Genomic DNA, 23,832 nt, shown 5'->3' with positions numbered 1-23,832 from the left:
TTGAGTGACCTAGAACAAGCTAGTTTACCACCTCTCTTTAAGTTTTGGTTTCCCCAGTCAGTAAAATAGAAAGTAGTGAAACCCAATTTGTGGACATAAGGAGGATAAGAAATATTGTATTTGAATGCCTAGCACAGTGTCAGGGTTGAATAAAGTACTACTTCACCTTATTCCCTAATAATTATTGTCCTCATGACCAAACCAGCCTCCTCTCAAAGGCAGTGGCCACAACAGCACATCCAACTTTTAATTAGGAAGACATCTTTGTCTTTTGTCAGAGTGTGAGGAGCACAACAGCCTCAAGGAAATGGTCCTGGTGGAGGGGCTGTGCTCTGAGCAGGGGTGCTGGGGCTCAATGCTGGCTAGTTCCTCCGAGAGGAAACCCTTGGAGAACCAGCTAGGGAAGCAGGAAGAGTTCCAGGTATATGGGAAGTCAGAAAACATCTCAGTCCTATGAAAGGACATCAACGATCTGAAGGCCCAGCTGCAGAATGCCAACAAGGTCATTCAAAACCTCAAGATCCGCGTCTGGTCCCTCTCGGTTACAAGTGATTATTTGTCTAGTCTGAAAAGACCCCAGAAGCTGAGAGCTGTTGGCACCCTGGAGGGGTCTTCACCTCACAGTGTCACTGATGAGGATGAGGTGTGGCTGTCTGATGGCACTGGGGCTTTCTAATCTCCAGGACTTCAGGCCAAAAAGGACCTGGAGAGTCTCATCCAGAGAGTATCCCAGCTGGAGGCCCAGCTCCCAAAAAATCAACTAGAAGTGAAGCTGGCTGAGGAGGTGAGATCAGCCTCATGGCCTGGGTTAGGATGGCACTGTTTGGGCACTTTCTGGATTGAAAATGTGTAAGTTTGTGCTTGGTGTAGGGTAGCTCAGGCAGTTGGAAGAAAGAACATGTCTGAGTATTCACAAGGACACTGATTTAAATGGTAGATATAGGTCTGCAGAAAAGACAGGTAGGCAAGCAAGAGGGCATAGGATGATGTCCCAGCATCTGGGAGATACCAGATCTCAGGGATTTCCTCTTAGGGATATATTAGTAAAGTAATAGTATACATGGTATAGTATAGTATAGTAGTAATACTGGAATCAGATTGCCTAGCTCTGATGCTTACTACCCATTCAACCTTCTTAACCTTTCTGAGCCTTTGTCATTACCTATTAAATGAGGATGATAAGAGAACCCATCTCAAAGGGTGGATATTAGGTTTCAACGAATTAATACAAGTGCTGGCCAGGCGTGGTGGCTCATGCATGTAATCCCAGCAATTTGGGAGGCTGAAGTGGGCAGAACACCTGAGGTCAGGAGTTCAAGACCAGGCTACCCAACACGGTGAAACCCTGTCTCTACTAAAAATATAAAAATTAGCTGGGCATGGTGGTGCACGCCTGTAATCCCAGCTACTCAGGAGGCTGAGGCAGGAGAACCTCTTGAACCTGGGAGGTGGAGGTTGCAGTGAGCCAAGATGGCATCACTGCATTCCAGCCTGGGTGGCAGAACCAGACTGTCTCAAAAAAAAAAAAAAAATAGTTAATACAAGTGCTTAGAATAGTGCCTAGCATATATTAAGCACTCAATGCTATTTGCCATAGTTAAAAGTGTTATTGATACTTTGTGTTGAAAACAGACATTCATCTTGGTATGTGTCCTGGTTACCTATTGCTAAGTAATAACCACTCTAAAACTTAGTGACTTCAAACAATACTTTATTATGCTTCATGGTTGTGTGGTTTGACTGGGCTCAGCTGGGTGGCTCTCACTTAGGGTCTCTTGTTTTGGGTCTCATCAGTTGATGGCATGAGAGTTAATGAGATACCCATGATTGCAAAATACAGTCACCCACAGTATCACAACATAGAAGAAATTCAGGCATCAGGTGGTGGTTAAAACAGAAGACATGAAGGGTCTTATCTAGACTTAGGATGAAATGATTCTAATTATTCATTGAGTATCTACTGTGAATCTCTCTGATACTGCTGCTGTAAGGGATGTGAAATGCAGAGCTATCTTCATTCTCACAGACCTTACGACTTATCTAGGGACATAAAATTAACATATATATGTTAATTTTGTGTGTGTGTATATATATATATATATATATATACAATTGAAGAACAGTGGCATGGTAAATTTTTTGTTTTGTTTTGTTTTGAGACAGAGTCTCACTCTGTCACCCAGGCTGGAGTGCAGTGGTGCCATCTCAGCTCACTGCAACCTCTACCTCCCAGGTTCAAGCAATTCTCCTGCCTCAGCCTCCCAGGTAGCTGGGATTACAGGCATGTGCCACCATTCCCAGGTAATTTTTTATGTGTTTTTAGTAGAGGAGGGGGTTTCACCATATTGGCCAGGCTGGTCTCGAACTCCTGACCTTGTAATCTGCCTGCCTTGGCCTCCCAAAGCGCTGGGATTACAGGCATGAGCCACCACACCCAGCCCATGCTAAATTTTTTAGTGAAATATTTTATCAGGGTAGAATTTACTCTTAAATACCTCCTATGGCTTATGTGCTGAATTCAGCTTGGGGGAGTTCCTTAGAGATGTTCTCATAGAAATGTCTACAGAAGCCCCCATAACTTGTCATCCACTTTTTTCATACTTACTGTTTCCTCTTCTGTCCTGCATTAGGAAATATGATTCCCTGATTTAGGATCAGGCCCGGGGAACTGTCTTACCTACAGCAAAAAATACGAGAAGGGAGAGGTATTTGTTATCTTCTCACCCAGCATGCAAAAGATACAGTAAAATCTTTTGAGGATCTCCTAAGGAGCAATGACATTGACTACTACCTGGGACAGAGCTTCCGGGAGCAACTCACCCAGGGAAGCCAGCCGACAGAGACGCTCACCAGCAAACTCAGCACCAGTAAGTTGGCCACAGGGCTTTGGATTACACTCAGTCACCCCCACAGTTCCAGCCCCTGGTGGCCACCACATCTCCACTGCAACTTTTTAACCTAGGGTCCTGTTTCTATTTCATTTCCTGGGGCTAATACAGGATCAAAACTGCTCAGTGGGGAGCATGGAGAGGAACACACAGGGCTGGAGATGCCATGGTTACAACTCTAGAAACTTCACCACTCATGAAATGTGACCTGTGGGGCAGGGGCAGCATCTCTCTGGTGCTAAGAGGGAGTAGGGGACATGAGATGGAAGGGCCTTGAAACAGGAGGAAGAGCCATGAACTAAGAATTGCAAGACCCAAGCTCTAGCCCGGATGCTGCTAAATGGTGCATTTAGCCACCAACTCGCTAAATGCCTTATCCTTGTGGTGTCTGCGTTTATGACATGATGAGCATCCAGCCTACAAATTTATCCAAGCGTTTGCTAAAACGTGACTGTCCACAGTCTACATAACTACATAAGATCAATTATCTTTGGGAGTCGGAGGGTGGGATTCACAGTCAGATGCCATAGCTGGTGCTGTGGTTCTAAGCTGCCTATGTGTCACCTGTCCCAGAGCAGGGATGAACCCTGTGCAGTGGGAAAAGGGGCTCATCATTTCCTCTTCTGAATCCTTCTACAATTACCCTTTTTGCTCCAACCTTATGATGTCAGGAACTGAACTTGATTAACAGCATTTCACAGCAGAAAAATCTAATAGCCACACAAACGAGCCCACTGAACGTGGCCATCTTTTTCTTGGCTACTTCATCCTGCATAGGCAAAGCATAACATCTGTCTCCCTCCCTGCCAATGAGCAGTCCGCCAGTCTGTCAGGGATTCAGCACACTTGGTGGTAACCAACACTGTCTACAGTGTGAGAGCACCAGGTCTAGAGCCCGTGAACATATCTACCTGTTAACTGATGAGACATACACATCAGAGAAATAACAGTAAATACATTTCCAAAAAATAAGCAAGCAGAGCTTTCCCTCAGTCTTTCATGTGTAACATGTACCCATGTTGTTTTTTTTAAACTCTGCAATCCAGCCCGAGCCATGCAGAGCAACACAGTGTGTGGCCGCCCTTCGCAAGCACACAAATGCAGAAGTGCTTACTTTCTCCCAACTGCTTCTGCAGCTTCTGCAGCTCCTGCTGAGCTTCAGCCAAGGGGACCACCGGTGTCTCACAGCCTCCAAGGAGGGGAGGGCCAGTGGGGCTGAAAGGCAGGAAGCTGGATGGAGCTGAGGGCAATGCTGCCTGAGGAAGGCTAGCCAGCTTGGGTATGGAGTGAAAATGAAAGCCTAGAAATGGAAAGGTAGGGAGAAAAGAGATACATCATCAAGAGAAAATGAGAGAAAAAATGGGTAAAAGATTGAGAAGGTAAAACCATTCCCTGAACAGACATCTGCAGAGTGGCTATCACCTAGTGTGGTACAGGATGAGACAGCCATGAGTGACCATTGCTACCAGAGAGGCTGGCCTGGCTGACCTTCCCTCTTCTCTGCGGCCAGGGCTGTCCTGCACACATCCTCTATGTACATCTTGAAGGCAATTGGCTGAAGAAGGTAAGGTGGCATTATTGAGCCCCATCCCAGCCATCCTGGGCATGGACAAGTCAGGGAGCCTGAATGCTCTCAAGGGCCCCTGGGGCTCTGCTCCCAGCATATATCAGTCCTTGGCCCTGGGACAAGACTCTTTCTCCACCTAGAACTCCTCTCTGATGGCATCAGGTCCCATCCTGAGTAGGAGAGACGTGAACAAAGGCTGTCGGGAAATTTTCATTACTAGTGCATGCAGTTCAGGACTCTGATGGAAACAAACTTCACAATTCCAAATCAACGTGTTCATTCACCAAATTAAACATAGATGCCTTGGTAGAGTGGCTTAGACAAAATGGCTTGCAAACCCTTCTGGGCATTTAAATCACATAGCAAAAACTCTTAATATATGTAGATACTTTAGGCCTTCTTGATTCTGTCTAGGCCTTAATGTAGACTTACAGAATTATAAATTCTTGGAACAGGAAATTTGCATTTTAAAAAAGGTCTTCCCTGGTGATCTTTAGGCAGCCCATCTACAGACAGGTTTCTAGAAACCCTGGCAAGTTTCAATGTTTAAAACTGTTTCCTCTTCCCTAAAAGCAATTAAAGGGCAGGTAGCCAATGGAGGGGGAGCAGAAACCAAGGCTGACCCGTAGAGAATGTCTAGTGTAGAAGACAATGATTACATCCTAAAACACATCCCAGTGGTGCTGACACCATTTCAGATCAATACTGCAAATGCACTCAAATTGCCAGGTAACAGCCCAAGCATTCTTTGAGGAGGCATTCTGATTTTTAAATCCTCTGTTATTCATCTTCTGCTCTGTTTGAACCCAAAACATTTAAGCAGATGTCTACAATTCTGGAAGCACCACTTTTCCTCATGATTCTGGTGCAGCTGCTGCCCACTCTGGCCTAGAAACTTTGAAACCAGGATCAGGAAGCATTGGAACACTTCCTCTTCCTTAAGATTTTGGTTGAATTGCCTTCAAGGAAATGAGGGCAGCAAAAGAAAGCACTGCGTTTTCTGGAAGCACCTCTACTCAAGTCAAACCTCACAACAAACCACACTGAAGGCAGCCAGCCAGCTATGGTGGGAGGTAGGAGGTGAAGACAAGGTTTGCCTTTTCCTTGCCATCCCTGGTACAGGGCTGTGAATGAGCAGTGTACGCTCCGGCAACTAAGGTGGACTTGTAAATGAAATGCACCTCTTTAATTGCCCCCAAGATATTCACTATGTACAAATCAAGGACTGCCAATCCATTCATACATACATTAATGGTAACGTACTACGAACAGACTTGTCTGAGGCTGTTCTTGGCATCCTTGGCTATGAAATAAGTAGCACTGCCTCTTGCAGAGGATCACCATGCAGATTTAATGGGTAACATACACAGTCGATCAGTAGATGTGAATTTCTTTTCATCCTATGGCTGTTGTAATCCTGGGAGAAACATTTTGCCTCTTTGCTCCCAGGATAAAATGAGAGAAAAGCAATAAAAATGTTTCTTTTTAAATGATTAGCCAATTACTGGTCAAAGCTGGTATGCAGATCAAAACCTGATGTGGATTACTTATTTTCTAAACTATTTTCTTAAATCAGACACAATTGGTGAATGAGAGTGGTTTCTTGATTCTGTCTGGGTTTTGATGCATTTAGGCCCCTAACAGTCCAAACCTCCGTCCTTGAAGAAAAGTCAAACAGGCAGCAGAGAAAGAGGAGATGAAGCTTCTGCCCCATTGGCTGTTGCATACCAGAATGGGCCTGGTTGGCCTCCTTGGGGGGATTCTGGGGAGTTGGCAAGCTGATGGGGTTGCTCCTGGATTCGGCTTTAACCCCCTGAGATGCAGTGGTTGATGATGGTTTAGAAAACAATACAGCAGAATGACTCGAATGATGGATGGAATCTATAAAACCCATGAATGAAAGAAAACGTTTGATGTTCTACAGAGAATTGGAATCCTGGCCTTACATTTACCCAGGGGTACCAGGGCTACAGTCTTGCTTTCAGGGAAAGAACCAAGCACAAGCACTGTTTGCGTGTTCATTTCCTTGCTTGCAGACAGCTCCTATAGCGAGGCAAACCACCTTAGGGACAATAGTGGTGCTCTGAGCTCTGAAACATGAAAATGGCAACGCCAAAGATATCAGGCAAGCCTAGCAACATCTGTGGACACCCACATATACTTAGGGAACACTGCTCAGGAATAAGTGGCAAGATCATTGTAGCAGAGATGAGGGAGGTTTTCCATCTTAAAGAAGATCTATCCAAAAGAGTCACCGAGGAAGAAGAGTCTGCCTGATCTTCTCACTCTCCTCACAATGGCTCACCTTGTGCCCAAAAGCATGTACATGCCCATGGAGGCCAGGGTGACAGAGGGAACTTGTAGAGTCAGGAGCAGAGCAAAGATCCTGATCCACTGGTGCCTGTGCATGGCACTTGGCCCCACAGCCATGTTCAGCCTGATACACATCATGGTGGAGCTATAAGGCCTGTTTCCTGAGGTCTCCACTCAGTCTAGACAAAGACGGTATCATGCAGAAAGTGGAGGCTACCTGAGTGACCAGGAGTTTTCTTCTCTTCATAGTGTGTGTACTCACTGGTTATGTCCATGTCAGAGCAGGCTTCCAGCTCATCAGACAGGAAAGAGGTGCTGCTGGGAGAGCGGTGGGAGTCAGACAAGGCATGGCTGCTGGAGCGTGTGAGGGACTGAGCATCCAGCTTGGCCCGCAGGACTTCAATCACTTTCTCTTTCTCCTGCAGCTTCCTGCTGAGCCTGGTGGGGAGAAGGGGGAGAACAGGTAAAACCAAAGTCACCCAAACTAACCTGTCCTAACTATGGCTCATAGGAAAAGCCAAGTAAGCCAAGGGGACCATGCCTGCAGAGAATAATGGAAATAACCCACCTCTGCTTAGGGATGGAGCACAGGTGGGGTGTAGATGGAGAGAGAATAGCTACCCAGTGCTCTGGCCACATGATATGCTGACGACAAGCAAAGACATAGCTAGCCTTCCTTTTAAGGCACTCCTGCTTAAAGTATGATCCCTGGAACAGCTGCAGCCGGTGAACTCTTTGTTACCATCTCCAACAACACAAGCATAAACATTGAAAGCAAGCATTGAGAAACACAGAGCAAACCATTGTCCCAACATCCAAGAGCATGGTAAGTGGAATCATGTAGTTAACTGAATTCAGACCAATGTTTCTATGATGGATTAGAAATAAAAACAAAACAAAACAAAAAACAACACTCTGTCCTTCACTACATATATTTTCAGAAGCATTTACGTAGTCTGAGACACAAGCATGACACAAAGAACCCCAACTAGTGGCTACAATGCACTCTGAGCCCATATTTCATTGATCATTATATGAAGCAACTCACTGAGATCTGGGTCCTGAGGCACTGCAGCCTCCTGGTGAGCTCTAGGCCTCTTTCACCAGGTACTGTCATATGATTTCTTTTTTCCCCCAGGGCAATTGAGTGACTATTAAACTAGCTGTCAACCCAACTTGGGGCAGGCCAACTTTGGAAAAAGCTCATCCTACTTATGAAACACACAGCAGGAAAGCAGGACCCTTAGTGGGGCAGAAGACTCTTGAAACCTAGTTAGTTCACTTTTAGCTCAGACTGTTTCTAGGTAACTAAGCCTGGAGAATTAATGTGCCAATGTAATTAAACCAAAAGAGAAGAAAGAATCTAGTTAAAAACAACAGTGAGGTGTTCAATGAATGCATGAATTCAATACATTCAGCACTTTCCTTTATTCCCCTTGATTTGTGGAGTTGCCGCCACCCTTGACCTTTTGGGCCTCAGTCCCAATCTCTTTCCCAGATTCCCCTCTGAATTACCTGAGGGCCAGTGGCTCAAGTCCAGCTTGATCTTTCTCACTTTTATGATCCTCTGCAAACCAAATTTAGAAAGAAACTATAAGAAATTAGGCTGGTCTCACTTCCCGCATTACAAACGCAGGAGCCTATCTGGAGACAGAGTAGTGAGCATTTCATGTGTGCATCTAGAATAGTTATTCTGGAAGGCCTCAGGTTGTGTCTCTACACAGGTGACCCCACTGTCCCTGACCTGCTAGTCATCATCATGACTTCCTCTGCCCTAAATCAGGGTAAAACATTTAAAATGTCTTTTGTTCCATTAATCATGAGGCCCTTGCCCAGCTGCCCTGTGGGACACTCCAGCCACCATGTCCTGCTGCAGACTAGCACCCCAGTGCATATGTCCCACCACAGCTTTCATGCAGAACCTGCACTGGTCTCTGAGGAGATGACAAGGAGCCCTGGCCCACCTCTGCACCTGCCACCAGAAGGAGGGCTGGGTGGCTCCCAAGTCTGATCCTACTTTACTCCCTTGGATATTCTCTGGAAATTCTGAGTAGAGGACCTCAATAATAACCAATGTAGCCCTTGAACTACTGCAACCAGTGCCTAAACCATGTATAAAAGAGCATGGCACTTTATCCATATGTGGAGTACATGCATGTACATTACCATGCCATAAACGGAGACACCACAAAGATAAGGCATTTAGCAAGTTGGTGGCAGCATCCAGCCTAGAGCTTGGGTCTTGCAATTCTTAGTTTGTGGGTCTTCCTCCTGTTTCAAGGCCCTTCCATCTCATGTCCCCTACTCCCTCTTAGCACCAGAGGGATGCTGCCCCTGCCCCACAGGTCACATTTCGTGAGTGGTGAAGTTTCTAGAGTTGTAACCATGGCATCTCCAGCCCTGTGTGTTCCTCTCCATGCTCCCCACTGAGCAGTCTTGATCCTGTATTAGCCCCAGGAAATGAAATGCAAACAGGACCCTAGGTTAAAAAGTTGCAGTGGAGATGTGGTGGCCACCAGGGGCTGGAACTGTGGGGGTGACTGAGAGTATTCCAAAGCCCTGTGGCCAACTTACTGGTGCTGAGTTTGCTGTCGAGCGTCTCTGTCAGCTGGCTTCCCTGGGCGAGTTGCTCCCGGAAGCTCTGTCCCAGGTAGTAGTCAATGTCATTGCTCCTTAGGAGATCCTCAAAAGATTTTACTGTATCTTTTGCATGCTGGGTGAGAAGATAATAAATACCTCTCCCTTCTCATATTTTTTGCCGTAGGTAAGACAGTTCCCCGGGCCTGATCCTAAATTAGGGAATCATATTTCCTAATGCAGGACAGAAGAGGAAAGAGTGGATGATAAGTTATGGGGGCTTCTGTAGACATTTCTATGAGAACATCTCTAAGGAACTCCTCCAAGCTGAATTCCAACACATAAGCCATAAGAGGTATTTAAGACTAAATTCTACCCTGATAAAGTATTTCACTAAAAAATTTAGCATGGGCTGGGTGTGGTGGCTCATGCCTGTAATCCCAGCGCTTTGGGAGGCTGAGGCAGGCAGATCACAAGGTCAGGAGTTCGAGACCAGCCTGGCCAATGTGGTGAAACCCCTCCTCTACTAAAAACATAAAAAAATTAGCGGGGCATGGTGGCAGATGCCTGTAATCCCAGCTACTTGGGAGGCTGAGGGAGGAGAATTACTTGAACCTGGGAGGTAGAGGTTGCAGTGAGCTGAGATGGCAACACTGCACTCCAGCCTGGGTGACAGAGTGAGACTCTGTATCAAAACAAAACAAAACAAAACAAAAAATTTACCATGCCACTGTTCTTCAACTGTTATATATATGTTAATTATATGTCCCTAGATAAATCATAAAGTCTGTGAGAATGAAGATAGTTCTGCATTTCACATCCCTTACAGCACCAGTATCACAGAGATTCACAGCAGATACTCAATGAATAATTAGAATCATTTCATCCTAAGTCTAGATAGGACCTTTCATGTCTTCTGTTTTAACCACCACCTGGTGCCTGAATTTCTTCTGTTGTGATACTTGTGGCTGACTGTGTTTTACAATCATGGCCATCACATAAATTCTCATGCCATCAAGTGATGAGACCCAAAACAAGAGACCCTAAGTGAGAGCCACCCAGCTGAGCCCAGTCAAACCACAGAACCATGAAGCATAATAAAGTATTGTTTGAAGTCATTAAGTTTTAGAGTGGTTATTACTTAGCAATAGGTAACCAGAACACATACCAAGATGAATGTCTGTGTTTTCGACACAAAGTGTCAATAACACTTATAACTATGGCAAATAGCATTGAGTGCTTAATATATGCTAGGCACTATTCTAGGCACTTGTACTAATTTTTTTTTTTTTTTTTTTTTTTTTTTTTTTTTTTGAGAGAGTCTTGCTCTGTCACCCAGGCTGGAGTACAGTGGTGCCATCTCGGCTCACTGCAACCTCCACTTCCTAGGTTCAAGCGGTTCCCCTGCTTTAGCCTCCTGAGTAGCTGGGATTACAGGCGTGCACCACCATGCCCAGCTAATTTTTATATTTTTAGTAGAGACAGGGTTTCACCATGTTGGGTAGCCTGGTCTCGGACTCCTGACCTCAGGTGTTCTGCCCGCCTTGGCCTCCCAAAGTGCTGGGATTACAGGCATGAGCCACCACGCCTGGCCAGCACTTGTATTAATTCATTTAAACCTAATATCCACCCTTTGAGATGAGTTCTCTTATCATCTCATTTAATAGGTAAGGACAAAGGCTCAGAAAGGTTAAGAAGGTTGGGTAGTAAGCATCAGAGCTAGGCAATCTGATTCCAGTATTACTACTATACTATACTATACCATATATACTATTACTTTACTAATATATCCCTGAGAGGAATTCCCTGAGACCTGGTATCTCCCAGATACTGGGACATCATACTATGTCCTCCTGCTTGTCTACCTGTCTTTTCTGCAGACCTATATCTACCATTTAAATCAGTGTCCTTGTGAATACCCAGACATGTTCTTTCTTCCAACTGCCTGAGCTACCCTACACCAAGCACAAACTTACACATTTTCAATCCAGAAAATGCCCAAACAGTGCCATCCTTACCAAGGCCACGAGACTGATCTTACCTCCTCAGCCAGCTTCACTTCTAGTTGATTTTTTGGGAGCTGGGCCTCCAGCTGGGATACTCTCTTGATGAGACTCTCCAGGTCCTTTTTGGCCTGAAGTCCTGGAGAGTAGAAAGCCCCAGTGCCATCAGACAGCCACACCTCATCCTCATCAGTGACACTGTGAGGTGAAGACCCCTCCAGGGTGCCAACAGCTCTCAGCTTCCAGGGTCTTTCCAGACTAGACAAATAATCACTTGTAACCAAGAGGGACCAGACCCAGATCTTGAGGTTTTGAGTGACCTTGTTGGCATTCTGCAGCTAGGCCTTCAGATCTTTGATGTCCTTTCATAGGACTGAGATGTTTTCTGACTTTCCATATACGCAGAACTCTTCTTGCTTCCCTAGCTGGTTCTCCAAGGGCTTCCTCTCTGAGGAACTAGCCAGCGTTGAGCCCCGGCACCCCTGCTCAGAGCACAGCCCCTCCATCAGGACCATTTCCTTGGGGCTGTTGTGCTCCTCACACTCTGACAAAAGACAAAGATGTCTTCCTAAATAAAAGTTGGATGTGCTGTTGTGGCCACTGCCTTTGAGAAGAGCCAGGTTTGGTCATGAGGACAATAATTACTAGGGAATAAGGTGAAGTAGTACTTTATTCAACCCTGACACTGTGCCAGGCATTCAAATACAGTATTTCTTATCCTCCTTATACCTACAAGTTAGGTTTCACCACTTTCTATTTTACTGACTGGGGAAACCAAAACTTAAAGAGAGGTGGTAAACTAGCTTGTTCTAGATCACTCAAACCAGCACATGGCAGAGCCACAATTCAAATCCTCCAACGTCCTGTGTTCATTCCACACACACTGATGTTTCTTAAGACATTAACATGGCCTTATCCAGTTAGGATAGCCACAAGAATGTAGGGCAAGCTATTTCTGCATGCTGCAAGTTTAATGCACTCTACTTTTTAGTATAATTTAAAAGTTTATTGGGTTACAACTGTGTGAAAAATAGGCAAAGGAAAATAAGACTTCGACTAAATATATCAGCATGTTAACATCAGTGTATTAGGGCAGTGGTAGTCAGAATCACAACTAATCCACAGCATTTTACCTGATGCCAGGCACAGTTCTAAAGCATTTTATAAGAATTTACTCATTTAATTGACATTAGTACCTGATGGGGTACGTAGTTCCTTTATCACTATTTTAACATTTGAAGAAACTGGGACACTGGAAAGTTTACAAATTGGGATTTGAACCAACCAGTCTGGCCCCAGCATCGTTTCTCTGAACTGCCACACTATACTTCCTCAAGAATGAGAGAGACTGTGTTTTTCTTCTCTTCTGGTTTCCAATGTGGTGGGTGGCCCTATAGTTGTAGTCCTTTTATAATGCAAAACAAAATTATTTTTTGTTTTGCAAAACTTATGGTTTGCATGTTTCCAAAACCTCATATGGTCTCTAAGTAGGCCTTAGTATTTCTATAATAATCAGTTGTATAGAACTTTATATTATTATTATTATTATTATTATTATTATTATTAGCAGTGTGCCACAAACTAATTGTAGAAATTCAAACTTATACTCAGCCTCATCTTGGGTAAGAGTTCTCCTATTAACCTCCTGTCCTCCTCTTCCCCACTACTTGTCAGGTGTGGAATTGGCCAACAGCACCCAAATGTGACAGCTGACTCCAGGGAGGGAAGGGGAGCCCCACACCCTGTGCTCTTACCGGGACTGGTGGTTTCCTCCCGTTCAGCCTCATTCTTGCTTCGGCCACAAGTCTCATAGCCCAGGTCCTGGAGGTCCACCTGGACCTGTTTGCTGTCCTGCTTCACCAAGGATTCACCTGCTTGGGAAGAGACAGCAGGTGTTAGAGAATGTCTGCATTTCCCACATATGCCCTCAGCCTCAATGGCACATACCCTAACCTTTTGGGGCAGGGAGGGCAGATCCACAGTGTGAGAGAAGTTTCTTTGAACTGGTGGGAGAAGAGACCACCAGCTTCAGGAAGCAGAATTTCTTTCCACAGGAGGAGCCTGCATTTGCCATTGATAATCTCCCCTTCACATAACCTAGGCCTTAGCTGGGACAAGGTATCTGTAAGTCTGGGATTGTGTACTCTCATCTCTAGCAGCCCCATTGAAGCTGGCAAGTGCTTTATCAGCAAGGGTTCAATAAATGTTGAATGGAGCTGAACTCATTTAGAGTCCCAAGACACCTACACCTGTACTGTCCAATAAGGTAGTTAGTAGCCACATATGGCCACTTTATACTAAATTAACTAAAATTAAATAAAACCAACTGTCCAAGTTGCACTAGCCACACTTCATGTGCTCAATAACCATGTCATGTCGGTATAGAACACACAGAACTTATAAGATGTACAGGCTAGTTCTTTCCTAATAAGTCATAGTTACCTACTAAGTATAACTCTGTATTTCTCCAGCTCGTTAGCCTGAGCAAAGACAGTGGCTTCTGATAGCAGCAGCTTCTCCTGAAGATCTTGATAGCGTTGTTTGCACTGTGACAGCTGGGAGCGCAGGTGCTGGGTGGACCCTGGTGGGCTAAACGCTGATTGAGGCCCAGGGTCACGAGGCTGGGACTGGTTATCCAACTGTGAAAGGGGCCAAGACAGGGATCAGGACAGTCCGAGGTCACCCCCATGCAGTGACGACCACTGCCCCTTCTGAAACCTGTTGACTTTACTCAAGTCTGTCACAGCACTTCTCATGCCATTTGGCAGTGACTTGCTTTCCAGATGGAGCTCCTGGAGTGCTGGGATAATGTTTTCTTCATATCTGTATCCACAGCACACAGCACAGTGCCAATCAAGTCTACAGAGGAGCTCTCAGGAAATGTTTTCTCAGCGGTCAAAAAGAGAAGGGGTGGAACCCTCCCTCCACTCATCTCCCCTCACATTCTGTCCCATTGATTCTCTCAGAATCCCCTGTATTCTCCATTTTACTGAATCTTCAGCATGGCTCCTTCCCTAAACAGGAACCCAATAATCTATCTGAGGTCCAGGAACAGACACCTGTGATGAGCTGTGACAAAAAAAAAAAAAAAATGGCACTGATAAGGAAGGGATGTCATTACATACCACTTGTCTGGGCTGCCTCATAACCTGATGCATCTCTGTGTTACAGCAGTTACCCCCTCCTGTTAAAATTACCTGTTTATGTGCCATCTTTCCTTACCATATTAAGTATCTCAAGGGCAGCCACTGGTTTTATTGCCCCGTGCCAATGCCTAGTGTGTTATCTGAAAAATTAAGTACTGAAGAAATATTTATGTTGTAAAAGGCTTTCTAAAGGCTGAATGTAGGCAGAATATTATTACTATTGTTTGTGGTACAAAGAGACCCTTCTCTTGGTACCTCCTGATTCACATGGGAGAACGTTTTAAAGTAAACACTGACATTTCGAGCCCTTCTCCAATTGTTTTTCATTCCATCTAAGCTCACATTGACTTGGTGGGCATCCACTGTGAAGGTAGCCCCAAGGTCAAGGTTCTGGGGTCTGGGACAAGGCCTCACAGTCACATTCCCCTCCTCTTGGTGTTGGCACTTCCCAGGAGAACCAACCAGTTCTGTGTTTATTCTGTCGATGGTGCTGGTCAGATGCACAAGGAGCTCCGGAGTAAGTTTACTATTCCCTTCTTTGCTACTCAGCACAAGTTGTTCTTGAGGAGGTTGATGACATTGTGGGCATTCTTCAGTTTTCCCTGGAGCTTTCTGAACTCAGCCTGAAGACTACTCTCGCTCAGACCCTCTTTGGCAACCACAGTCTCAACCATCACCTTGCCCTTCTCCTTGTCTTCCTCAGTCTCCCATCCATCAGACATTTCTTCTCCCATCTGCTCTTTCAGCTCTGCATTCTCAAGGCAAAGATGGGTTCTGGGTCTCCACAGTTGCCAGACTTGTCTCCAAAGCCACCTTGACGAACTACAAGAAAATCATGGTTTGAAGAAGTTAGGCCACTAAAGAGGGCCCAAGAGAAACATGAGATTGCAAAGGTAGTTTTCGATAAGAACAAAAACAAACAAAAAAAGCAGATCTAAAATGAACTCCCTACCCAGAACCTCCTTAGTCAGGCAATAAGAGCAATAAGATCTCAAGACTAAGTTTTATTATTATTTGAGGCAGGGTCTCGCTCTGTTGCCAGGGTGGAGCACAGTGGTGAGAGCATGGCTCGCTGCAGCCTCGACCTCCTGGGCTCAGGTAATCCTCCCACCTCAGCCTCCCGAGTAGCTGGAACCACGGCTGCGTGCCACTACGCCCAGCTAATTTTTTTATTTTTTTATTTTTTATTGAGACGGAGTCTCGCTCTGTCACTCAGGCTGGAGTGCAGTGGCACGATCTCGGCTCACTGCAACCTCTGCCTCCCAGGTTCAAGCGATTTTCCTGCCTTAGCCTTCTGAGTAGCTGGGATTATAGGAGCGCACCACCATGCCCAGCTAATTTTTGTATTTTTAGTAGAGACGGGGTTTCACCATGTTGGTCAGGCTGGTCTTGAACTCCCGACCTCAGGTGATCATTCTGCCTCAGCTTCCCAAAGTCCTGGGATTACAGGTGTGAGCCACCGAGCCTGGCCCACCCAGCTAATTTTTTTTTGAAATGGAGTCTCACTCTCTTGCCCAGGCTGGAGTACAAAATGGCGTGATCCTGGCTCACTGCAACCTCTGCCTCACAGATTCAAGTGATTCTCCTGCCTCAGCCTCCCGAGTAGCTGGGATTACAGGCATGCGCCATCACGCCCACCTAATTTTTACATTTTTAGTAGAGATGGAGTTTCACCATGTTGGCCAGGCTGGTCTTGAACTCCTGACCTCAGGTCATCCACCCGCTTCAGCCTCCCAAAGTGCTGGGATTACAGGTATGAGCCACTGCGCCCAGCCCCGTGCAGCTAACTAAAAAAAAAAAAATTTTGCACGCCTGGTGCGAAGGCTCACGCCTGTAATCCCAGCACCTGGGGAGGCTGAGGCGGGTGGATCACCTGAGATCAGGAGTTCAAGACCAGCCTGACCAACACGGCAAAACCCGGCCTCTACTAAAAATACAAAAATTAGCCAGGCGTGGTGGCAGGCGCCTGTAATCCCAACTACCTGGGAGCTGAGGCAGAAGAATCACTTGAACCCAGGAGGTAGAGGTTGCAGTGAGCCAAGATTGTGCCATAGCACTCCAGGCTGGGCAACAAGAGCAAAACTCTGTCTCAAAAAATAAATAAATAAATAAATAAAGACCAGGCTTGGTGGCTCATGCCTATAATCCCAGAACTTTGGGAGGCCGAGGCGGGTGGATCACTTCAGGTCAGGAGTTTGAGACCAGTTTGGCCAACATGGTGAAACCCCATGTCTACTAAAAATACAAAATTAGCTGAGTGTGGTGGCACATGCTTGTAATCCCAGCTACTTGGGAGGCTGAGGCAGGAGAATCACTTCAACCCAGAAGGCAGAGGTTGCATGATCCCAGATCGCCACTGCACTCCAGATTGGGTGACAAGAGTGAAACCCCACTTTTTTTTTTTTTTTTTTTTTTTTCAGAATGAGGTCTCACTACATTGCCCAGGCTGGTCTCAAACTTCTGGACTCAAGTGGTCCCCCTGCCTTGGCCTCTCAAAGTGCTGGGATTACATGTGTAAGCCACCATGCCTGGCCAAAGACTTACCTTTACAAGAGGAGTATAAAATATCTCATTAATAATTTTCATAATTGATTATGTGTCAAAATAATATTTTTGATATTTTGTGTCAAATAGTACTAAAACTAAGCTCACCTATATCCTTCTACATTTTCACTGTGGCTACTAGAAAATTTTAAATCACATCTGTGGCTCTCATTATATTTCTATCGGACAGCACTGGGCTGGGTGAAATTACTAGGGGCAGAAAGCACGTTCTAAGGGCCAGACAATCAAGGTGATTGATACTGGGGTTAGGTTCACTGAAGGGTAGAAAAGAGCAGGTTAATAGGAGGCAGGGACTGAGTAACCGGGAACAAAGTTCTCAGAGCATGAAAGAGAGATTCTGGGGGACAGCAGTCTGGGATATTACAGGGAGGAAGGAGGCTGTGCTACAAGGGCCAAGAGACAGGAGGGTGCACTTAAGTTGGCCTGGATGAAGGGACGACCCTCTGTGACTTGGGTGGGGGTAAGGGTGGCAGGTTGGGGCCAGCCCTGCACTCACCGCTTCTGCTCCCTGGAAGGAAAAACAGACAGTGTCACTTGGTACCTCCACCTCAGGAGCGCAGTCAAGACACCCTGCCAGGCCAGCCTCTGCCTGACCCCCAGCTCACCTCTCTTCTTCCAGCTTCTTCCGCAGGAGGTCCCGCCTCCAGGCGGGCATGCTGGCCAGCCAGGCCTCCTCCTCCTCCTCCTGAAACACAACCACAAAGCTTCAGGCCCTGCAGGGGCTGGGAGATAGGGGGCACCCTCAACCTGGGAACCTCAAGGAGTCAGGGTCAGAGGAAGTGACCCTTTTGATGCATTTCTGTGAGACAAGTGGATGGAGGTACCTGGTCACACCCCCTCAGAGCTGGCCTCCTTTCCCCTAGTAACCCAGACCCTTGTGTCCTACAGGAGGCACCAGAGAGATCAGAGCTGAGTGGGACAGAAGCAGAGAAGAAGTAGCTGGGACCCAGAGGTCCTGAGCCTGATTCCCCACAGGGGCAGGTGGCCAATGGCCACAGGTCCAAGACCTCTGGGCAGACGCAGGTGCGAGCCCCCACCCAGCCTCTTGGCTCAGGGAGACTCAGGCTGACTCTGGCTCCCCTGCGAAGAACCTTCAGCCCATGGTTGCCCTCTTCCCAATAGAGTGGATACGTGCTCTACAATCGTGGGGCTGCAATGACATCAGGGGCAGGTGTGGTGTCCAACATAGGCAGTTTACAGCAAAGAGTTTTATTTCCTGAATGTTACAGAGGAGAAAGGGTCTGTACACGCCACACTTCACACAGAACACTGCACACGTGGCTCCCTTGACCTCAGCCAAGGAGGTAGCTGTGAACTCCAGTGGAAAACCAGAGAGCAGGCCACATTGCCCCAAGGAGGAGCCGCAGCCCCTCACTCAGAGGGGCTTCTTCTGCTGCCTGGCTCCACACAGAGCTCAGCAAGGCCACGGGGCGAGAGGGGGACACCTGGTTTGTTCTGTGCCTGCCCTGCCTATCCTACCAACGCCCCACAGCCTGCTCACCATGAGACCTCAGAGGCTGAGGCAGCCTGGTCCTGGGCCCTCCAGGCTGCTCAAGGCCACACTCCTGGGTTCTTCCCGCTGCTTCACGCCTCTGGAGGGCGTCAGACAGGCGTCCAGGCCCACGTTAAGACGCTCCACGGTCAACTGCGAATTCCGAATTCCGCTGCTCAGATGTCAAACAGCTCTGCCTCCTTCTCCTTCCAGAAGGAGAAGCTGCGGTCGATGTAGCGGCAGATGTCCTCGTTGCTGAATTCGCCCATCTCAGACACCAGTTCCAAGGGGTCTTCGGCGGGGGCTTCGGAACCCGGAGAGTCTGAGGTCGGGGGAGGCGCGGCGGGGGAGGGGGGCGCGGCGGGCGAGGGGGGCGCGGCGGGCGCGGGGGCGGGGGCGGGCGGGGGCGGGGGCGCGGCGGGCGGGGGCGGGCGGGGGCGGGGGCGCGGCGGGCGGGGGCGGGGGCGCGGCGGGCGGGGGCGGGGGCGCGGCGGGCGGGGGCGGGGGCGCGGCGGGCGGGGGCGGGGGCGCGGCGGGCGGGGGCGGGGGCGCGGCGGGCGGGGGCGGGGGCGGGGGCGGGGGCTGTGGCGCAGGGGCCAGGGCCTCGCGCTGCCCCTCGGCCGGGTCCCCCTTCTGAACCAGAGCGGCCTCTTCCGTCCGCTCCTGTTCTTTCCCCTTCTCTTCCTTTTTCTTCGCCTGTTCTTTGGGGGCCGGCTCAGCCTCCAGGCCGTTTCCGAAGAACCGGTGCCTGAGTTCCTCGAAGCCGTCGCTCCAGCCGCACTGCCGGCCTCCACCTCCTCCAGCACCACGCGGTGGAAGAGGCGGATGCGCTCCCACGGGTAGCTGCCCAGCCGGTGGAACAGCTCGTAGCACGGTAGGTGGTGGAACTTGCGCTCCTCGCGGCTCAGGCCCATCTCCAGTAGCTGGAAGTAGCTGAGCATGAAGAGGTCCAGCGTGAGGCTTTCGTAGCGCGGGGGTGCCCCGCAGTCTAGGGGCCACAGGAAGTGCTGGGGCCAGTACACGCCGAGCGCCAGGCCCGGGCTTGCCGGCACGCGCCGCAGCAGGCTCCGCCAGTGGTCCAGCAGCTTGCCCACCGCCTGCCGCTGCCTCAGCAGCTGCCGCAGCCGTTCGTCGGGGCTGTGAGCCTCGCCCTTGCTCGCTCGCAGCCGGGGGGAGTCCGTGGCCTCCAGCTCCGGCCAGCACAGGCGGCCGTCACGCGAGGCAGCAGTCTGCCTAGGCGCGCCTGGGCGCGGCGGCCTGGTCCGCGGAAGGCCCAGCGGCGCCAGTGCTCCAGAAAGAGGTAAACGATGCGCTCCTTGCACAGGTGGAGGTAGTTCTGGACGCAGCGCAGTTCCGTGCAGAGGGGCGGCCGGCGCGCCAGCTGCTCCGGCTCAGGCAGCGCCGCCTGGCAATCGTGTGCCTCAGGCGGGCCCAGGGTGTCCGGGGGCTCCCAGTCGGCCAGTGGGCCGTGGGCGGCGGCGGCGCTGGGCTGGCCAGAGCCGACAGCCACGTAGTCCTTCTCCAGGATGGGCTCGCGGCCCGGGGCGCCAGCGGACTGCGGGGGCTTGCGGCGCGGACAGCTCGGGGGCGCCGCGGACAGCTCGGGGGCGCCGCGGACAGCTCGGGGGCGCCGCGGACAGCTCGGGGGCGCCGCGGACAGCTCGGGGGCGCCGCGGACAGTGCGCGCAGCTCGTAGGTGGCGCGGAGATGCTGCATGGAGACGCCGCACTCGAGGATCTCGCGCGCCACAGCCTCGCGGCACCAGTTGAGCGAGTGCGAGCGGCTCAGGCATAGCGGCCCCGGCAGCCAGGGCGCCTCGGGCAGCGGCGCCAGCGACTGCCCCGTGTCAGCGGTCAGCAGCTCCGCCAGGTGCGCAAGCCGGCCGCCCAGCGCGGCCAGCAGCGTGGCCATGCTCTTGAGCAGCGTGGAGATCTTGCTGCACCAGGCGGGCAGACTGGCGGCGCGGCCATGCATTCGGCGCGGGTCGAGGGTGAAGTGCGGCCTCCACAGGGCGGCCGAGATGGGCAACAGCTGCTCAGCTCCAGCTCCAGTTGCTCCAGGCGCGCCTCTAGCTTCTGCGCCCCGGGCCGCGAGCCCATCCTGGAGGACGACTACGTGGCGGCCGGCTCTGGCCAGCCCAGGGCCGCCGCCGCCCACGGCCCGCTGGCCGACTGGGAGCCCCCGGACACCGTGGGCCCGCCTGAGGCACAGGATTGCCAGCAGGTTCTCGATTGCTGCTCCATGCGGAGGATGTCGGCCTCGGTCATGAGCTCGCCAAAGGGTCAGAGGATGGCGTAGTGCTCGGGGGAGTACCTCCAGCCCTCGCGGGGGTAGCAGCACGAGCTGGCCGCCGTCAGCTAAGGCGGAGAAGACAAGAGAGGGGAGGGAGGCGCGTCTCCCTCTGGCCCAGCTTCCGACCTGGCGCCGGGAACCTTTTGCATGTCCTGGGTGGTGTAATGGCTCCGCGGGGCTACATCTGCAGGGAGGGACCGCGTCTGGCTGGCAGGGGTGACGCTGGGGTGAGGCTTCGGCCTGAGCCGCCGCTCCAGGCTCTGGGCAGTGTCCACTCTGGTCGCTGGCGGGGGGCACGGCCGGTCGCTGGTCGCTGGTGCGGCGGCAAGAACAGGCCAGCAGACTGGGTCTCCATGCCTGGCTTGTTCGCTCATTACACCACCCAAGGAACTTGCGAAAGACGTTGAAGCTGAGAAGCGCGGTGGCCCTCCCCAACCCATCCGAGGGCGGCTATTGTGAGGCCTCTCTTCCCAGACTCATGACGCCTTCTCCAGCTCCCCTGTGGCCCAAGCCTTCCGCTCCCTGTGGTCAATGTTTTCTGTGCAGAATGAGAGGCCACTCCGCTCTTAAAGAGGCTGCAGCTGCAGCTTCCACTGAGCTGCCCACCCTTCCCCTCCCTTTGTCCTGCTGGACAGCTGGGCGCCGTAATATTCTCATTTGCTCACTTTTCTCCACCTCTGATGTCCAGTTTTCCCCCCTGGGCCTGCCATCGCCTCCACAGAGGTCCCTGATTCATCTTGACCCTATGGGATCCACTCCCCACATACAAATAGGAAGCAGCCTCTTCCCTGCTTAACACTCCCCGCACCCGGCTCCCTAGTGCTCCAGGAGAAAGTCCGTTCTCTTCTGGGTCTCTGGCCAGGTCTTGGTAACCTGGCCCCCACTGAGATGTCTCCAACTCAGCGACCCCCTTCCTCCAGGACAGTCAGGGCCACATCCACTCTCACTTCCAGACTGCCCTGTCCCACCTGCGGCTCTTCGGCCCCCTCTCCTCCTGGCCACCCCTCACGCATCTTCCAAGTGTCACCTTAGACATCACCTTCTCCTTCCCTAACACATCCCCCAGCACACATATAAGGTGGCCCGTTAGGGCTGCCCCAGTCCCCTGCGTTCCCCATTGCAGCTGGCTGTGTTGCATCAGCCCAGGTACTTCTCTCCACTGCCACCCACTCTCTCACACTGCCCCATTTTGTGTGCTTGGTGACTCACACACATGTCCGCAGCCACCTTAGAGCAGGCCTTGATATTTTCACCATGAATCCCCAGAGGCTACAAGTGTGTGGGGCACATAAATGGCACTCGGGGGCCAGGCGTGGTGGCTCATACCTGTAATCCCAGCACTTTGGGAGGCCGAGGCGGGCGGATCACTTGAGGCCAGGAGTTTGAGACCAGCCTGGCCAGCGTGTTGAAACCCCGTCTCTACTAAGAATACAAAAATTAGCCAGGTGTGGTTGGCAGGCATCTGTAGTCCCAGCTACTCGGGAGGCTGAGGTGGGAGAATCATTTGAACCCAGGAGGCGGAGGTTGCACTGAGTCAAGATCGCACCACTGTACTCCAGCCTCAGTGACAGAGTGAGACCCTGTCTCAAAAAAATAAATAAAAAATAAAAATAAATGGCATTTGGGGAATAGTTGTTGGATGAATGGAAGGCAACTCATCCTGCCAGCTGGTGCTGATCAGCCCACCTTACAGAGAAGGAAACTGAGGCTGGATGAGGTTCAGTATTGGCAGCTGGAAGGCGGCAGCGCAGCAATGGAGCCCAGGTCCCTAAGACTGAGACCAAAGCCCTCTTGGCTACTCAGTGTGGTCCTTGGACCAGCGTCATCAGCGGACTTACCCAGGAGCTGGCTAGAAATGCAGAGCCTCAGCCCCGCCCAGACCTCCTGAATCCAAACAGGCCTTTTAACCAGATCCCAGGTGCTAGGCAGGTGAAGGAGAGTCTGAGAAAGGCTGCTGTCTCACTTCCAAGGACAAGCTGCTAGGGGTGTGTGTGGAGACTGGGACAAGCCCCAAACGGGGTCATGCCACCCTGCTTTCCCTAAAGAAAATGGCCAGGCACGGTGGCTCATGCCTGTAATCCCAGCCCTGGCCAACATGGTGAAACCCCGTCTCTAATAAAAATGCAAAAAACTTAGCTGGGCGTGGTGGCATGCGCCTGTAATCTCAGCTATTTGGGGGGCTGAAGCAGGAGAATCATTTGAACCCGGGAGGCAAAGGTTGCAGTGAGCGGAGATCGCGCCACTGCACTCCAGCCTGGACGACAGAGCAAGACTCTGTCTCAAGGGGGAAAAAAAAAAAGAAAAAGAAAGAAAGAAAATAGGAGGTCCGGAAGTTGGTGTTGGGGGTGGCGTGGGGGATGGGCTGTGCATCCAGATGCAGACCCCAGGGCTCCCTGGGCACCCCGCCCCACCACCTTCCGCCTCTGCTCCTCCTCCTCCTACATCTTCAGCTGCATCTTGCCCACCATCACCTGGCGCTTCCACTCGGGCATGGGCCGGCCCTGCTCATTGTGCCTAGGGATGAGCACTTCCATGTCCAGCGGCACCCCCGGCTCAGGAGTAGTGGGCGGCACCGGAAGCAAGCTTCCATTGAGCAGCGGCTGAAACCCCGCAGCTGGCGGTGTGGGGCTCCGGACTGGTGACAGTGCAGGTGACACAGATGGCAGCGGCGAATCGGGCTGCAGGGAGAAGCAGTGGGGCTGAGCGCCCAGTGGCCTAAGGCCAGGGAAGCCGGGTCGCAGGCTCCTGCTGGGCCCGCCTACCTGGAAGGCCGGCTGCCCACTGCCTGAGAACACTGTGGTCAGCCCCTTGCTCTGCGGGGTAGGCTTCAGGCTCTTGCCTGCCTTAATCTCAGCCAGTAGCTCCGAGTTGTCGCCCATTGGGAACATCATGTTGAAAGACTTGGTGCCTATGCGGAGGCAGGAGATGAGGCACTGGCCAGGGTGGGGCTGCATCCCTGCCACCCCTCACCCGCCCCTCTGCAGCCCCC

General features: G+C 50.6%; 1 protein-coding gene across 15 annotated transcripts in view; it reads right to left on the bottom strand.

Moving 5' to 3' along the window:
* Nucleotides 1–23,832, bottom strand: part of LOC129013193 (espin-like) — a 52,963-nt gene that overhangs the window by 6,136 nt on the left and 22,995 nt on the right. For 3 of the 15 annotated variants that reach the window (XM_063651316.1, XM_063651313.1, XM_063651317.1), the window contains exons 8-20: nucleotides 23,606–23,751; nucleotides 23,315–23,521; nucleotides 17,665–17,744; nucleotides 15,172–15,316; nucleotides 13,795–13,987; nucleotides 13,103–13,222; nucleotides 11,387–11,487; nucleotides 9,343–9,579; nucleotides 8,284–8,335; nucleotides 7,337–7,513; nucleotides 7,031–7,206; nucleotides 4,003–4,188; nucleotides 2,606–2,677 (exon numbers count right to left, since the gene is read on the bottom strand). In XM_063651316.1, the coding sequence (XP_063507386.1) occupies nucleotides 9,571–9,579; nucleotides 11,387–11,487; nucleotides 13,103–13,222; nucleotides 13,795–13,987; nucleotides 15,172–15,316; nucleotides 17,665–17,744; nucleotides 23,315–23,521; nucleotides 23,606–23,751 (1,001 nt within the window). In that variant the 3' untranslated portion in view covers nucleotides 2,606–2,677; nucleotides 4,003–4,188; nucleotides 7,031–7,206; ... (1 more) ...; nucleotides 8,284–8,335; nucleotides 9,343–9,570. The other 12 variants (XM_063651318.1, XM_063651314.1, XM_063651310.1 and 9 more) reach the window with 10 other exon arrangements.

This window comes from Pongo pygmaeus, chromosome 15, assembly GCF_028885625.2.
Source record: "Pongo pygmaeus isolate AG05252 chromosome 15, NHGRI_mPonPyg2-v2.0_pri, whole genome shotgun sequence".
Classification (NCBI taxonomy): Eukaryota; Metazoa; Chordata; class Mammalia; order Primates; family Hominidae; genus Pongo; species Pongo pygmaeus.
Note: the sequence above shows the minus strand (reverse complement) of the source record. Positions and strands in the feature narration are given on the sequence as shown.